Source organism: Lonchura striata, chromosome 5 (assembly GCF_046129695.1).
Source record: "Lonchura striata isolate bLonStr1 chromosome 5, bLonStr1.mat, whole genome shotgun sequence".
NCBI classification, from domain to species: Eukaryota; Metazoa; Chordata; class Aves; order Passeriformes; family Estrildidae; genus Lonchura; species Lonchura striata.
Window position 1 is genome coordinate 39512142 of NC_134607.1, and position 17922 is coordinate 39530063.

The window sequence follows — 17922 nt, forward strand, 5'->3', positions numbered from 1 at the left end:
GAATGTATTGGTTTTTACTAGTGTTTCTTATAAATATGTATAAGGCATAAGTATGTTTTAATGAGTGACCATTAGCTGATTTCCCATGTTCTTGTGTGTAGACAGTAGATAACAAACCAAACATGTCTGACTAATGGCAAATAACTGTGCAGCCATGATCTAAAGTTGCTTGTTTTCTTCAAAGTGACATCAATCCTGCTTCCCCATGGGATGAATGTTTGTAGATGGGTAGTCATACATAAAAAGCCAAAAAGAAAACCTGAAAAAAAAAAAAAAATCTTGATTCTTTGCTTATATAAGAGATAATACATTTCAAATGAAAGTGTACCGGGGCTGAAAAACAATCATATTTTAAGGATTGTGTTCTCAAGTGTGCTTAAAAGCGGAACAAATTTCTTTCCATTCTCTTTGAATGTTCTCTTTGCCCAGAGGTCCTGGTATTCTTTCACTTCTTATTGAACAAAACCAACCAAGGCACAAAGTCCTGCCTATGCTCAGTAACTAAGCATAGTTACTTAAAGACTGCTATTTTCTATAGCCAAGGGCATGTGAGAATGCAGTGTTACTACCAATCATTTCTAGCAATCATTGACTTCCCAGTCTGCAAAACCTCTTATCTACTTACTGTCAAATTGGCTGTGGAACATATTTCAGCACAAGTCCAGAAGGGAGTGTAAAATGCTGTCCCTAGGGATACTGCAATTTCTCCCAGCTCTCTTTTTGCTGTACCTCCTTTTCTGAAATCCTCTCTAGCAACCCAACAAGTACTTAAGAATTCTTCACAAACCCTTATCCCCTGTGTGTCTTCAATATTCTTCCCAAACAAGGATCAGTGTGAAACATTTTCAGTTGTATCCATTAATGTTTAATAACCAGCTTCCCCTTTGGTGCTTACTGTACAAAAAAATATCAATATTTGGTACTGTCAAAATCTGTAATATTTTTTCTTGACGCTGAAGTAAGCAGCAATTTTGTCTGAAAGCCATCGTGGAGTTTTGTGTGATATAAGAGTGTCTTATAATCTGCTTTATTTGAAGGCATCAAATTTGGCGGAGAGTCTATGAAAACATAAACCTTAAAACCTGAATGAAAACAAAATGAAACTTAGTGGTACTATCTTTCTTAATTTAGTATATCTGAGCTAAGCCAATCACACAATTTTAAGGGAATAGTACTATCACTTGAAATCCTCAAGGCCTTCAATATTATGATTTTTTAATAGAGACAACTTTAGTTATTATTTCAATTTTTTTAATATCTAATCCCAAATGTTCCCTATTCAGGGAATAGGGGCATTCATTTTGTGCTCTTCTTTCAGCACTGAGAATTCCTCAAACAATGCAAATACCGTTTAAGAGTAATCATTATTTCTCAGCTTTCTAGTAAGATGCTACATTCTATTGTGAATTTTTGATGGGTATTTTTACAATTTAATTACAATCTGAACTGTTAATTGTCTAGGTTTTCTTAAAGAACATAATCCAACAGGAAAAATAATCGACTGACTTTTCAAAACAAAATATTTGTTATTCAGAATAGCAAATGACTTTGCAACGGAGTCTGGATATTTTCTTCTGTTGAACTGAAACTGGTACTAATCACCTTCCACTGAATACCTTCCATGAGTACTTTTTATTCTGGAAGTAAGATCAAAGTAATTCTTTACCATTTAAAGAGGACTGAACAAAACTGTGGCCATGCTTGCACCTCAAGTGCAGAATTGCACAGGAAATAGGGACAAACAGAAGGACTTATTTTGTTGATGGACTATGTTCTCAGTGTGATTGTAGCTTCAGTATAAAATGGTAATTAAAAACAATTAATGATGCTGCCCATAAATTTTTCAAAGGACCAGCAGCTACACATAAATATTATTCTAGTTGTATAATCCTTTTCAGTATGATAAAGAAAATACGGGAAAGAGCCAATGAAAGGTTTTTTCAGAAGTGCTTCATTTTTTCAGTTTTCAGTTTATTTTCCAGTAAGAGTTTTCATGAGAAACTTGTTTTGTGCAGAATTTCTCCAATTCTCTATTTAGACTGAAAATATTGTCATGTAGTAGCTGTGTTTGCCTTGAGTGCAGAACAGAAAAGGCCATGTAAAGGAAGTTTCAAGTTCCCCTTTACTTACTCAAGGAATGAAATGGATTGAAACCACTCTGAGCTGTCAGTACATCACAGCCTTGAATCAACTGGAAAAGCAGCATGGTGCCAGCAGCATGGAGATGGATTTTCATTTAATTAGGTGCCTTGTTCTGGCAAGAGGAGACAGGCGAGTGTCTCAGCAGAGTGGCCTGTGTGCCTCCTGCCCTTCGCCAGGGGCATCCCAGTGTTCAGATGGTTCTCCTGTGTTATGTGTCTGGGTGCAGAGAGGTGGAAGGCAGAGAGTAAACATCAGAGCTTGAAATCATGTTCTTCATTTAAACAGATTAATTTGTTTTTATTAGGGTCTGCATTATGTAGACACCAATAGAGAATTTTGAAAAATAAGCTTTTGTAACTAATATTTACCCTATTTAAGTGTTTATGTAGAACAAACTGTGTAAAGTGAAATAAATTCCCAAAAATCAAGTGTCAGAAGCACCCATTGTATCTCACATTCACTCATTCATAACAAGATACTCCCTCATTAGTCACTGAGTGGAAGTTAATAGCAGCCTCCCAAATAATTAACTGGGAATATGCTATTGTCACAAAGTATTGTTACAAAGGTTACTTTTTTTGCTTCCTCACATGTCACCGAATCACACTAACACTGTTTACTCAAGTGTTGGACAAGTGTTATTTATACATTTGTTGTTCTTCTTTCATCCCTTAACTCACCAAATATAATTTAAAAGTATTTGTGGGAAAGGAGAAGGCTTGTGAAAGGCACCAAGTGACATGTGTGTTGTCACTTTATTCTGAAGAGGAAGAACTTCAAAACTATGACTGTCAGAACAGCAAATGCTGACCTTCTGGCACATCAAAACATAGACTACACAGACGTTGCATTGACAGTTTACAACTCTGAGTGTCTGAGGGCATTATGATACAAATAAAAATGATGGCACTGCTCAAAAGTAATAGCTAATGGCCCATGCAGAAAGCTGTCTGCATCTGTTAGAGGACATGGGTACGTGCAAATGTTACAGAGAAAATTGTTAGATGGAGATGTTGAAAGAAGACAGGCCTGAAATTAAATTTGATCAGTAGAAACCTTTGTCTTGTGAACCTGTCTGGCATGGTACTCCTTCATGTCTTGGGAACTGATATTTATTCCATGCCTAAGCTGGTATTCTCTTCTACATCATTTACTCTGGAAGGCTTCCTATTTGCAAAGTCCAGAAGAATTGTCTTTAGAGACATAACTACTCCTTGTCAGTATACCCAGAACAGCTGGCAATCTATCCAGAACAGCTTATCATCTGTGTTGTATTGCAATAAATCAAACCAGAATTTGTTCCCAGTTTTTCATTGCTGCAGACAGTTACCTTCCTGAGTTCTATGTCCTTTATGGGACCAGGCAGTTGAACTTATCTGTGACAGGTAAATTCAGGCATAAAAAATTTTGCTTAGGTTAAGACAGTGTCAGAGGATGAACACACCTTAATTATTGTGTGCCACCATTTGGTGTATAGTTTAATATATGCTAAAATAAAACCTCTATGATTATGGGATGTGATTGTACAGCTCAAAGGTGGGAGCCTGTAAATGCTTAGGTAAATACGGAAATGCTTGCTTTCCCCCAGGATTCCAGAATGTTATGGATTCAACCCTAATTTTAAAACTTCTACTTGAATTTTGCATAAAAACTCCCTTTCAGCATGAACTAATTTTGAACCTTCAGCCATAGCCTACCTCTATACTAATCAGGGGCTGGCTCAATTCTTTCTTCAGTGCTTTGGTTTGTAGATAGGTGTATAGTGTAATTCATAGGATTAAAGAAAGGATAAGTTGTGAAGAGTCTGATTCTGCAGCTACAGAAGATGGGGAGACTTGAAGGCTGCTACTTTGTCTAGGTGTGTCTTTAGAATTAAAGTCCATGGATAATGCCTATAACATTGGTTAAGATATAAGCACTGATCCATGACTAAAAATAGGCACACTGATTTGACTGCTTTAAGCATTGAATGAAGCAATACAACAGTCTACTGCACAGAAGAAAAAACCAAAGCACCCTTGGCATCATTCCCTAGAGAACTTTGCAGTTTTAGTCTCAAAAATACAGAAACACATCCTTTGGAAACATAGGAAAGTATCTCTGATATTTGCATTGGCTGGCTCTGCTCCCTAGGTTGGGTTACCCTTTTGTGATACGACTTCTCCATTTTCTAAAATCCTTTGGTTGTTTCTCTCCAGGACCTCCAAAGGGACTCTAAGGATTCTCTAAGCATCTTTGTCTGAAACAGCCTACTCAGGACAAAAGCCTACTTTTTAGGCATAGGATGTATGAATACAGCCCTTTCCTATGACAAAACCTCATTGGCTATGAGCCATCACGTGTGTCATTAATTAGTTTAATGACACTTTGGTGAGAAACACTAAAAAACGTAGGAAACCACGTTGGGATTTATGTTATCAGACTTCCAGTGCTAGAAGTGTGATCATCTGAGCAGGTTCTGGTTTAGAGTGAAGAAAAATGCGTACATCTTTACAAGAGAACCTATTTTGAAGTGAATTTCACCCCAGAAATGCTTTTTCTTTTCACTGACTATAAAAAGAATCTACACTGATTTAGATGCATGGGCCATGTGCGCCCAACATGACATGACTTCTGTCTCTGGCCTTTCACCTGAACCACCAAGCTCTCTAAATGAGTAATGCAAACTTTCCTGCCATGACAACCTAAAATGGAACTGAGCTGAATGCCTTAAATGAAAATCATGATGTGGCTTTATGTCTTGCACTTTGTCTGTAATATGTGACATTACCCAGACCTCTGCTTCTGCATTTGTAAAGCTAATAAGGAAGCTGTGAAGCAAGGAAAAAAGTCTTCTGAAATGTGCTGTCAATGATTATATAAACAGCAAGTGCTTGCCACATGGCAGCCAGGATTTTTTGTTGCATGTATATAGTTCAACAATGTAGGGACTTAAAATATGGTAGGAAATTAAATGGCACAGCTTACAGATTTTCTGCAGAAGGTCTGCTTCAATTGTAAAATTGATCCTAAACAGTTACTTGTATTTATGAACTGTCAAGGAATTTCCAGTTAAAAGAATTTTTTTAAATTTTATTTTTTAATTAATTTTAGATTTGGCTTTTAAGAAAATAAACAATTATTTAGAAATTATTTATCCTGGTGTTGAAATACAAAGTATAATTTCCAGAATAAATTGAATAGACTTAAAATAATTACAGACCAGATTTCTCCCTAACTCACCTTTTGATATCTAAAGCTTTTTACCAGAGATTTGTTATGGGCTAGATGTATGCATTGTGGATCATTCTATTCTAACTGAATTTGGAAGTTGAAATGAAATGCTGGCAGAAGTGACTTTTCTAAAGTTGAACCTAAAGCGTATATATATTTTCAGTTGTTCTTGCCATCTTGTTGAGTTGTTGAGTTGTAATCCTAGCATGGATTACGTAGAAACCATTATGACAATATTTGGAAACAAATCAAGACATTCCAGTTAAAAAAGAAGAGGCTAACTGCCTCCTCAGTGGGTGGAGAAATGAATTTGCATGGATCAGTAAAGATGGCAGTAATTAACATGAGCCTCCTCCATGTTTATACAGAAGAAGTTATTTAACTGGTTTTGGTGGATGTTTGGGTGTAAGACAGTACACGTGTCCAAATATTGTGGATTGGGAGAATAAGAGCTCATAAGAACAGTACTTAGAGCATGGTGGGAAATATGCAAATGCACAAGATTTTACTGGTGACCACTGTGAGAGCCACAAAAGTGAACCATAATATTCTTTATCACTCATATTGATTACTGAATTGTGACAGCAATTAAATGTTGTTTTTCAGAGTTTACTTGTTGTTAGAACAGTATGCATTCGTAGGACAAGAAAAATGTTCTGGGTCTGATTAAAATAAGGAAACAATAAGAAGTATATTGAAAGGGCCATTTTGTCTCTGTGATTGTTGTTGCTTTGGAAATGCAAATATGAAAAGAATTCATTGCAATTAAATTGAAGAAGAAGTAACCTAAAAGAAGCTTCATTTTTTAGGGTAGAAATCAACTAAATTAGGAATGTTCCAAAATACAGGAAGCAGAAAAAATTTTAAAATCTAGTAGTGTATTTACAGCTGACTAATAATATTTAGCTTGAAAAATATTGCCCCGTTATAAATCTGTAAGCCTAATTACAAATATTTGTTAAATTTGTTTTCAAACACACATTTTATTTATTCCAAAATGTAGCAGAGGGGATTGAAATAAATTAACAGCTATTTTAGAAGAATGTGTAACAAAGTTCTTGACACTTCTGCTCAACTGCCAAAACAATTTCAGAATTAAAAGAGGCATTGCATATTATCATGTGTAAAACTGTGTAACAGTTGAGATATGATCACAGAATGACAGAATTGTAAGGGTTGGAAGGGACTTCTGGGGACCATCTAGTCCAAGGCTCTGCCAAAACAGAGTCAGCTAGAGCAGGTGACACAGGAACGTGTCCAGATGGGTTTAGAATGTCTTCAGAAAGGGAGAATCCACAGGAACCTCCCTGGGCGTGTTCCAGTTCTCTGCAACCCTCTGTGTGAAAAAATTCTTCCTCATGTTGAGGTAGAACTTCTTTTTTCTCACTTTATGTCCATTGCTCCTTGTCCTGTCGCTGAGCACCACTGAAAAGAGTCTGGCACCATCCTCTTGGCACCCACCTTTGAGATATTTTTATGTATTAATGAGATCCCCTCTTAGTCTTCTCCAGACCAAACAGGCCCTGCTCCTACAATGTTTCCTCATAAGATGAGATGCTCCAGACCCTCATCACCACTGTTGCCTCTTCTGGACCCTCTCCAGTAAGTCTTTGCCTTTGTGAACTCTGGAGCCCAGCACTGGATACAACACTCCAGATGTGACCTCCCTAGGGCCAAGTGGAGGGGCAAGGTCACCTCCCTCAACCTGCCTGCCACACTCTTCCCAATGCACTCCAGGGTACCATTGGCCCTCATGGCCACAAGGACAGTGCTGGCTCACACTCAGCTTCCACCCTCCAGGTTCCCCAGGCAGCTCCTTTTCCACAGAGCCGCTTCCAGGAGGTCAGCCCCAGCCTGTGCTGGCACTTGGAGTTATTCCTCCCCAGGTACAGGATCCTGATTTGACGTCTATGAACCTCATTAGGTTTCTTTCTGCCCAACTCTTCAGCCTACCAAGGTCCCACTGAATGGCAGCAGAGCCTTCAGGTATATCAATCACCTCCCACAGTTTTACATCATCTGAAAACTTGCTGAGGGTACATTCTGTCCCTTTGTCCACCCTGCTGATAAAAAAGACTTGTCCCAGTATTGATCCCTGGGGAGCACCACTGACTACAGGCTTCCAAATGGATCCTACTTGGCTGACCACAGCCCTCTGAGTTCTGCCATTCAGCCAGTTCTTGATCCACCTCACTGTCCGTTCATCTGAGCCACAATTTCTGAGCTTATCCATGATGTTATTATGGGAAACAGAGTCAAAAACCTTGCTGGAGTTGAGACAGACAACATCAGCTATCTCCCCCTCATTGACCCATCCTGTCATGCCATCATAGAGGAGTATCAGATTGGTCACCACCCATAGAAGACAATTTTCTCTCAGAAATCCAGATGAAAAAAGCATAAAAACATTTTCCCTATAGGTTACTTTATACATCAAATGAACAGCTCCACAGTTTTTATATATCTCAAAGAAGAGAAAAGTGATGGATAGAAAATTTTAATGACTGAGTACTAAATGCTTGGTGTATGATCACTGTGATGTAGTACAGTACTTAAATATTGAGAAATGATAAAGAATTGATGTGCAGTTAGTGGGACACCTATATATAGCTCTTACCTAAAAGCACATAACAGCAAAGCAAGGGAAGTGTATCCCCTCAGCGGTATGCATTAGCTCTCATTGACTTCACACTCTGACTTCAGAAAACATAATTACTTTAACCTGATTTAGCCCCTGTTTTTTTCTAGAAAAAAACTCACATACTTTTCAGAAACACACAGGCAATGTTCAGTCTTTGCAAAACTATTGATGTATTCTTTTGATGAGGAATACAATATTCATAATCTTGCCATGGGAAACTGTCCTCTGGCCTGTCCTTCATTATGGCATCCTTACAGTTTCTAGAAGATTTTAGAATTTATGATATTCACTCTTATCAATGAAATACCCCAGTTGCAGGACTGAAAATAATGTTTCTTGTTTTGAGTTTGGGGTCGGTGGAGATGTGTAAGTTATGTACTATTTAAAGGCTGAGTGTAAAGTGAAATTAATATAGTGCTACTTACAAATAGGTTTATGATTTAAATTATTTTAAATTGTAAAATTCTAAAACTTGAAAAAAAAAGAAAACTTCTAATATTTGAATCATGTATTTGACAGTGGTAGATAGGTATATTTTGGCAAATGCAGTTATCCCGGGTACTTTGTTTTCCAACAATAACGCCATGATGTCATGTCCTTCTGGCTGAGTAGTTGCACATGAACAGGTTCTTTACTGATATTTTATGTTGGAGTCCTACTGACTTTTTGCTACTCATTGCATTATCAAAATAATACAAAAAAAATTAATATTTCACCATTTGGTTTGTGTTTTCAGGCTTCTGTTGTGGATCTTAGATTCTTCTACCTACTATTGAATTCTGGAGAGCTGCTCTTACCATTTTGATGATTTTTACTAGTATGAATAAAACAATGAAAATGCTCTGTTCAGGGCTTGTCTCCACTTCATTAATACTGCAGCATAGAATATATTGTGTCCTAAAGCCCAGACTCCATTTCTCTAGTAAGAAAGAGTTTCTGCAGCTGCTTATATGAAGCAGTGCTACTATATAACCAAATGATGTAGTTTTATATTTCTACATTTCTAAAATGCAATTTTTCAGATGTAAACAGCTTGGCCAGCAGCCTATGCCACATCAGTTTTCTGTGGGTTATCTCTTTGTGCTCGGAAGATGATAGCATAATTTCTGGTAGTGGAGTATTTGGATGATACTTTCTAGGCATGACCGAAGTATGAGGCCATTTTTTTTTCCTTTTCTTTTTCCTTTTAATTTAAAGGAAATTTCACTTGCTGATAACTTTGAAGAAATACTTTGCTTAGCTGACACTCCCAGTGCAGAGGTTGTCTCTGCTGGGAAGGACCCTGTGGGGTACAACACAGCATCATTTGACATGAGTGGCTGCAGAGAGACGTAGAGTATGTGCAGAGTATCCTGAACAATAGGCCCAAAGAATAACTGCATGGAAGGAGTAAATGATCCTTAAGGTGTCTTACTGCTCCACTTGGTACATCTCACGTATCTTAGGTATCTTACTCTTTTGTTGGGGTTTTTTTTGAAGTTTTTTATGATTTTGATTTTGCACTTCTTGTCGGAGCTCTGAATGACTTTGAATCCCAGATTCTTTCTTCTGTGTGATACAATATAATTGTTAAAATAATTATATATTGTACAGTAATATCTATTGTAGGTCAGGTTGGATGGAGCTCTGAACAAGGTGTCCCTGCCCATGGCAGGATGGGGTCGGAACTAGAGGATCTGTAAGGTCCCTTTCAACCCAAGGCTTTCTGTGGTTTGATGATTGTATCAAACATCAAAAGGATCACATCAAAAGGAACAATTTCCTTTTTCTGTAACAGAAAAATGGGAATCATAACATTTTGCTATTAATGACAACAATATATATTTTTTAAACCATTATGTGGTAGCCTTATAGTTAATATAAAGCAATATGAATAGTTGATAAAGTCATATTTTTTAGGGCAAAATGAAAATTAAGATGCTTTAATATATATAAAACATAGTAATTATTAATGGGAATTGAGGTTTTTGTGGCATTTGCGTAACTTATAGAGTCAGGCAGTGTGTGTGATACAGCTTTGCTTTTACAATTTAATATAGTGTAACTGTTTCTCTCATGAGACACTAAATAAAATGAAAATGTATACACTGTCTGTATGTTGGGGCCATTCCTTTTTGAATTGAAGCAGTGTAATTATTGATTAAAGTATATTGCATCTCCTAGTTCAAGAAAAAAATACATTACTTAATTACATTGTAAGTGGCTTTCCCTGTTTTATTTTCATTATGCAAAATGCAGACATTTACTAAAGCGTCCAATTTTTTTCTATTCCCATGTATCATCAGTGTTTCCAAACATAGTCCAGTAAAGCAGAAATGAATGTATGCCATCCAGGAATTACATTGCGAAATACAAATAGAGGTAGAAAAATGCACACATTTCTTTACATTAAATTCTGCAAATTAAATTAAAATTTATTTTTTTTTCTTAAAACAATGGGTATTTGATATATATCTAAAACTTGTCTGCTGTATGACAGTGTTGAGTGCTTTTCTCCTGTGAGCTGTTTTCTACAGTGACTGTCCTTGATCAAATCAGAAAATGCATTTGATTTCTCTAATGCAAAAGGTAATTGGATTTCTCTTTATGGAATGCATCCCTTTAATGACTGTCTCTGCTTTAGCCAATTTAGCTGCAACTGACCTGACATTGATCTGGTGATATGACTTTAAATAAATGCCAAAGTTGGGAGATGAAAGACCAGCTATTTGATATCAGAAAGAACATTTCCTGCCTCATCTTGCCATTTTGCTCAGAAAATACCTCTGTCTTGAATGTCATTCTTATGAAACATACTTCTTTGGTAATTGGTCATAGAGCTGCAAATTGTATCCTTCTCCCAAATATAATAATTTCTCAGAAAGCATCTGGAGAAACTATTTTGAAACTTGAATAAAGCCTCTTGAAATAGCTGTTCTTCTTTGTAAATATTCATTAGTATGTAGACTCATTACTATGTAGAGGAAAAAAAGTGTTACTAAAGTAGTGAACTAAATCTTTGCAGAAGTCTTGTTCAGAATAAAATATTTATTGAAATATTTATTTAGATAATTAGGATCTTATAAAAAAAGTGTTATAATTTGGTGATCAGAGAAAAGATTTACCCGCATTAACAGTTATTAAAGGTGGTATTTTTGGATATTATCTTTGTTAAGGTTAGGTTTTGAATAATAAAATTCTAGAATGTGCATTTCTATTTATTTAACACAGTCAATATCCTTTGGACCCAGCCCAGGCTAATACACTGAGCACTTTTAACCCCAAATGTACTTGAAGCCAAAATTTAGCAGTTGAATCCATTTTTAATTTACTCATTGGCCACATGTTCTTTTTGATAAACACTCTTAATGCCATTGATCGAAAGTGGTAGCTTACACTCCAGATGATAAATTGGATTTTAAAGCATCTGTGAAATTCTGTCTTCAGGTCAAAGTTATTTCCTTCTGGAACCTGAAGATTTATTTTATTTTGATCAAAAGACAGTAATTTCTCACTCTGTACTGATAACAGTGAGATAGAACTTAACAGTGGTTTACTTATCTGTATTTTTGAAGCAAGTGGTCACCCCCATTTCCTTTATCCGATCAATTATTTCTTAAATCTTTATAAATTGATAGGTTTTCCACCCTGGATCTTCTTCACAACAGAATTTATTAGTTTATTGTGATGAAACTTCTGGTGCTTTTTAGTACAGTTAATTTGAAGTAAATGGATATGAAAACACAGCTTCCCAAAGAAGTAGTTTCCTGAGGGGTATTCACCTCCCTCACTGAGCTGAAAGTAATTTTTTATACTTTCATGTACCACCCAGAAGTACTGCATACATATGAGTCTCTGGACAGAGAAACAGATGGTCTCTTTAGACAGGAATTATGAAAATGAGAATAAATATTTCATACTTTTAAAAACTTTTTCAAGTTTTAAGGGTTTTTTTCTGTTGCCAGTGCCAAGTGTGCTTTTTATACTGATAGCAGGAACTGAGAGGACATTATAAATGTTATATGGTACTTAATTCACAGGATTCCACTCCCTAGCTGCAGTTCTGATTTCAAGACTAGAAATCCTGTTGATGCTGCTCTCATGGAAGTGGTTCTACTCTCTCATATTGGTCCAGAAAAACTTCACAGTCACAGGGGAATTGTAACTCACATCCTGTAGGTTGCTGTAACTCTTAGATTGGTTCCTCTTATCTTCTTATCTTTGGATCTTTACAGGTTTCATTGTTTCTCAAGGAGCTGCATGCAGTTCTAGAGGCAGAATATGTAGCCCAGTATTCATTATCTTGATTGCAAATAACATTGGACACACTATTAGTCTGCTATCTGTTATCATTATCAGAACTGACGCAACTGAGCCACAATTAAATAAAAATGTTCCTAAAATCCTTGCTAGTACTGCTTTATGTAGCACCAGTGTAACTATCTACTATTTCTTCTTTCCCTATAGGTCACAGATATGATGCTTCAGGATAAACCCTACCCAGACTGGGGAAAGTCTGCCAGAGCTTTCTGGAAGAAAGGAAACATTAGGATCATTTTATTCTGGTAAGAAAATAGTAAAATCAAATTACTGTAAACAAATCTTTTATAGAATGTTGAAAAACATATCTTCTATGACTGTCTGTGGCAGAAAGAGATATGGTTGAAAAAAAAAGGGTAAATCAGGTCTAAGTAAAAATTGCAAAAATGGTACATGAGTGAGGAATTCCTAATCAAAATAGTTGGTGTAGAAATACAGTTTTAAAATTTATTTATAAAGGTTCTTTTATTAATTTTGATGCTTTATAATTGAGTTGCGAAATTTCTGCTATATGTGATATTTGGGTTTCCTACTGTAATTTCTTGTAATAAAGTAGATATCTGAATTTCCTTTTGTGGCCATGAAATTCTAGAAATTCTTTGAATTACCACATGAATAGGATTCAAAACATCACATCAGTCTCAGATGATTAAGAAAAATATTAAAAAGCAGTGCAAAAAGCTGTGAGGGTTGAGAGTTTATTTTACCTCAAATGTAGCCTTTCAGATAAATTCCAGACAAATGTAGCTATTGAAACAGAACACAAATTATGACAGGAAAAATGGAAGATGGAGAATATATATTCTAAGAAGCAGTCGGAAGACCTTATGGCTGAAGATATAAGAAATAACAACATTTTTTCAACTATATCAGAATCAGAAAAACTCATGAAAATGTCGTCAGAGCTGCTGTTTTTAAAAGAACAGATTTCAAAAGAACTCTTACAGAGAAGTTGCAAGATTTATTTGTATGGAGTTTCCTACAGAAAATGCAATTATGTATCTTGCATTTTAAAGGAGTAAAAACAAGCTAACATATTAATATACAGCTTAATATATTAGCTATATATATTAATATATAGCTATTATATTGAGACAATAAAGGAAACAGTAAGAGAAATTTGAAAGGAAAGAGGTATCAGATGGCTGATTGGCTACACACAAAGCTTATATGGAACTGAAGAGGTTGAGTTGATGCAAGTTTTATTAGCACTTAATTTCCCATTGAAAAATTGAATATTAAAGTTTGGATATTGTTTTGCTTTTTCTGCATTTTTTTTTTCCCAGCAAACTAGTAATATCCTACTGGCCTGTAGGTCTGAGTTCAGTTTTAGCTAGTTATTGAATATATGATATATGATATATCATTATATATCAATAATGGAATTATGAGCAAAGGTTTAGATTAATTTCTACTAAAGAAAACTGGGGAATCTTTGCTGAAAGAAAACCTTCTCTGGTCTGTCAGAACTCTATGCACATGTCATCAAAGAAATGGATGAGGGAGAAACGCTTGATATAATTTATTTGGACCTTCCCAAGGGTTTTGACGAAGTTCTTTACTGAATGCAATTAAGAAAACTAGTAAGACTAAGTGTGCTAACATTTAGAAATCATCTCAGAAATGTGCAGTGAAAGTTATGAGTAAAATGATAATTTTCTGCTACATTGATAAGGCTGAGGAGTTATGTTATTTAATGTTTGAATTAATTATTTATATATACCATAAATATTAGTGATGTGACAGAAATTTAAAGAATTAATAATTTGAAAAATGCATTAAAGAAGGATATTAGAAAATTATGTAAAAAAATAATGTGGCTGAATACTTGAGTTATGGATGGGGGTGGTGGTATTCAAGCAGCTCGTTATCATCACTGTAGGATGTGCAGAGAAAGATTCTGTCTCAGCATGCAGGGATGGGCAAAAAGATAAAGCTGATGTATCAAAAAAATTCACAGACAGGTGCCAAGTGGACAACCAATGATTACAATATCATGTGAGCAAAATGCTCAGTCTAAAACAACATTGATTTTTTTTCATCCTTGTCTGAAAGATAGCTTTGTCTGAAAAACTGAAAAGGAGATTAGTTAAGAGTTAAGAAAAAACTTAATTACACAAGAAGACTGGAAAAATGGGAAAAAAGGATTGAAAGCAAGGTGACGTGATAACTTTCAAATATCTATGCCAGATTGGGAGACCAATAAAACAGTATTAAAATTAATTAAATATTATTGCAAGCAATTTTCTTCCACTCTGAAATGTTAAAAATATGTATTTTATTTCTAATAATATTCACACTGACAAATCCTGCCAAAAGTTCAATATAGAGATAAGTAAAAAAAAAAAGAGTTTTCATGCAAGAGTCTCATACTAAAGGGTATGCTCAAAACCTAAAGTGTGACATAAATGCTTTAATTTTTAGCTTTAAGCAGTGAAATAAAATAGTTTGGATGACAGTCTATGTTCCGTAAGCATTATTTATATAGTAAAATTAGACATCAATAAAAGTAGCACACCTGTTTAGGAGAGCTACTACAGCACTGTGCAGTGTATTTTTAATTTATTATTTTTATTTATTATTCCTAATATAGATATATGATACACAGTCTAAGGTAGCTGATGAAATGAAAACCTTAGATACAAACTAGACTTGTTTTTCTGGTAATGTCTTTTTTATTTTCATGTCTACTTTGCAATATTAGAAAACTTCTGTAAATGTACCAAAGATGGATGGATTGCAAAGGTGGTGAAGGCACCATCTTTATCACTTATTTATGATACCTAATTTGTGGCTGCTTTGTTTCTCATTTGGAAATGTTTTCAGCTCTCCAATGCAACTAATTCACGAAAGTTTTGATTTATCTTATCATCTTCTGTTTCAAATAATTCTCTAGAAATTTTGTCAGCAACTGCTTGTTGGTTGCTCATGAGGATTCTGGCTGACTTCTGAATTTCTTCATGATATAATTCTTCCACAAACATCTCATCTAGCTGAAGAATGATCAGTTGCTATTTGCATTTGTGTAGTCCATCACTAAGGAGTACTTTGAAGTGCCTTCAACTTCTTTTGAAGTCAGATCTTGTCTTTTTTGATTTTTTTTTTTCCATAAAAAAAGTCTCCATTTTGGTAATTTCCAGCTCTGCTCATGGCTAATTCCAGCATTCTGAGGCAGCTTTGTGTAATGCTGTTATATTGCTCAGTGATGTAATGGAAATACAAGCACACTTTCTCATGGACTTAAGAAAGTATGTTGTCAAAAGGACTTCTAGGTAGCAATGAAGCATCTTGAACTTTGAGGGAATTACTGAGATGTGCAGACATGTTTGTGGTTTGCAAAAGAATGATACACAGAAGGAGTTAAATACCTGCAATTAGATGCATCTCTCTACAGACCACTGTCTCCAGTACTCTGTCATCATCCGTAGTGCAAAATTATAAGCATGACTTGAAACGGGCTGATTTTTTTTTTGATATGTTGATAACTTGGTTGATTCAGGATAGACAAATTATATATGACACAAGAGGACTGGCATTTGAAATAAGCAAAAAGAAATTTGTGGAATAAAGTCAAAAAAAGATCTTGAACAAGACTGATGATATGCCAACAGCTGTAGCTAGTGGTAAGATAAATAAATAAGACAATATAGAATCATACTTAATTTTGATGTTTTATATTAGATGAAGTAGGGGCAGAAGTGGAATTTAAGACAGATTGTTGTGCAAATAATTTTTTTACTTTCCTCCAAACATATAATAAGTCCAGCCTACACTAAAGATGTGCCCTGCACATCTCTGCAGAAGTACAGGCAGGTGATGCTGTTAGAAGCAGCCCACACCAATGCCCCAGTATGTGCTCAGGCTGTACAGTCATTGCCCATGCTAACATACATTTCTCTGCCATCAAGGCCTGGGGTTACCTCTGCCTACTTTGTGCCTGAAATCACTGAGTCCTCCTTAGAGTGTCTTCTGCAGTGACCTGCCACATCCTGTGGAGAACTGAGCTGTAGTTGGAATAAAATCATAAAGACATCTCTGGGCTGTGTGCACAGTTTGCTCAATAGAGGCGAGACCCGAATACTTTTTTGACAAACTGCTCTAATATCAATTACCCTCAAAATTTTCCTAACAGAGTATGGAGGGTTTATAATGAGAAAGGCATAAAGAATGTGAAGTCTTAGCCATAGGGAAAACCCAGAGTACAGTCAAAAAGAAACCAGTTTATGGGAATAGAGGAAAGGAGTGACTTAGGTCTGCTGTGTAAGCAGGTAATAGAAAATTGATATTCAAAGGTAGATTATCAAAATGGGGGATTGGAGAGATAAGAGTGGATTGTGCAGCTGAATCTTGATTGCAGACAGGGTGACAGAAAAATATACACAAGCTGAATCTTTGAATATGCAGTTCCAGGCTGGAATCCATTTCTGTGGTGTCTATTGCAAGACATTCATTGTATGTGTACACAATGACCAGTATTGGTGCAATAAGGACAATTGTCCTTTGACACAGGATTCTTGTCTGAAATAATACAAAACCGATACCAACATGGAAAAGAAATAAAGTCATACAGATAATTGTGAATTTTTGATTCTCTGTGTTTGCTGTTTGACTTCACAAATGAAATATTCTTCTATTAGTATGCAATTCCATAAGCTCCCACTAGCTTTCTTTAATAAAAACCACAGATACACATGCTCAGAAATGATTGTTAGGAATCACAGTATTTTAATATAGCAAATCAACCTAGTAGTATAGGTTTAGAAGCTTTTATTCAAAATAATTGTGCAGAATTGCTACAGAGTTCTTTATGTACCTTTATGTACATATGTTTATACTGGATTGTGTCAAACATAGCTTAGGTTAGTATTCTTAACACAAGACAATATTTTATACCCTGGAAATAGAGAAAGGATCCTTATGAGATAGATAGACACATGTGCTACAAAGAAATAAAGCAGTTTCTATAAGAGATTTTCTATTATGCACCTATTTGAATGTTTAATTTGATAAATTATATTTCCATATTCTATGTTTTCACCATCAAGATGATATGTTTATACTGGAAAATATGTTCTTTTCACATATATGAATGTTCAAAAGACAGCTTCTAAAAACAATCATTGTCACTGTAGGCTGCATTGAGAAAAACTAACTACACATGATAGTTTGGTCAATTTAAGTTGTGTACTAACTGAAAAAAACAAACCTTTCATTTTACTCAAACTTCCATTAAGTTTGAGTAAAAGTTTTTGGGATACATTCCCACAAATAAAACTGCATTAAACAATGAAATAATTGTATCTGTAGTATATATGCATTTAGATATACATACAGTATTCTCTCCCTGGTTTGGAAGTTTTTAAGTGTATTTATTAATTCTTTCATATTTAAGTAATTTATCTTGGCATAAGGTACTGACTACTGAACAGAAACCTGGCATCATCCAAAAGGTAAGGCAGATTTCCTGGTAAATAGCATAAATAGTATACAAGAACATACAGATATTTTCCAATATTAATGCTCACAGAAAATCTTATACTATAACCCAAGTGAATAATATCAGTTTGGATAAGCAAGACAATACATAAGTTTCCTATGATTTCCTTTTTGTCTCAATACAAAAAATT

General features: G+C 35.2%; 1 protein-coding gene across 3 annotated transcripts in view; it reads left to right on the forward strand.

The window, feature by feature from the left end:
- TMEM117 (transmembrane protein 117) overlaps positions 1-17922 on the forward strand; it is a 178323-nt gene that overhangs the window by 100209 nt on the left and 60192 nt on the right. For all 3 annotated transcript variants that reach the window (XM_021545319.2, XM_021545320.3, XM_077783484.1), the window contains exon 5: positions 12443-12540. In XM_021545319.2, the coding sequence (XP_021400994.1) occupies positions 12443-12540 (98 nt within the window). The remainder of the gene's footprint in view (positions 1-12442; positions 12541-17922) is intronic.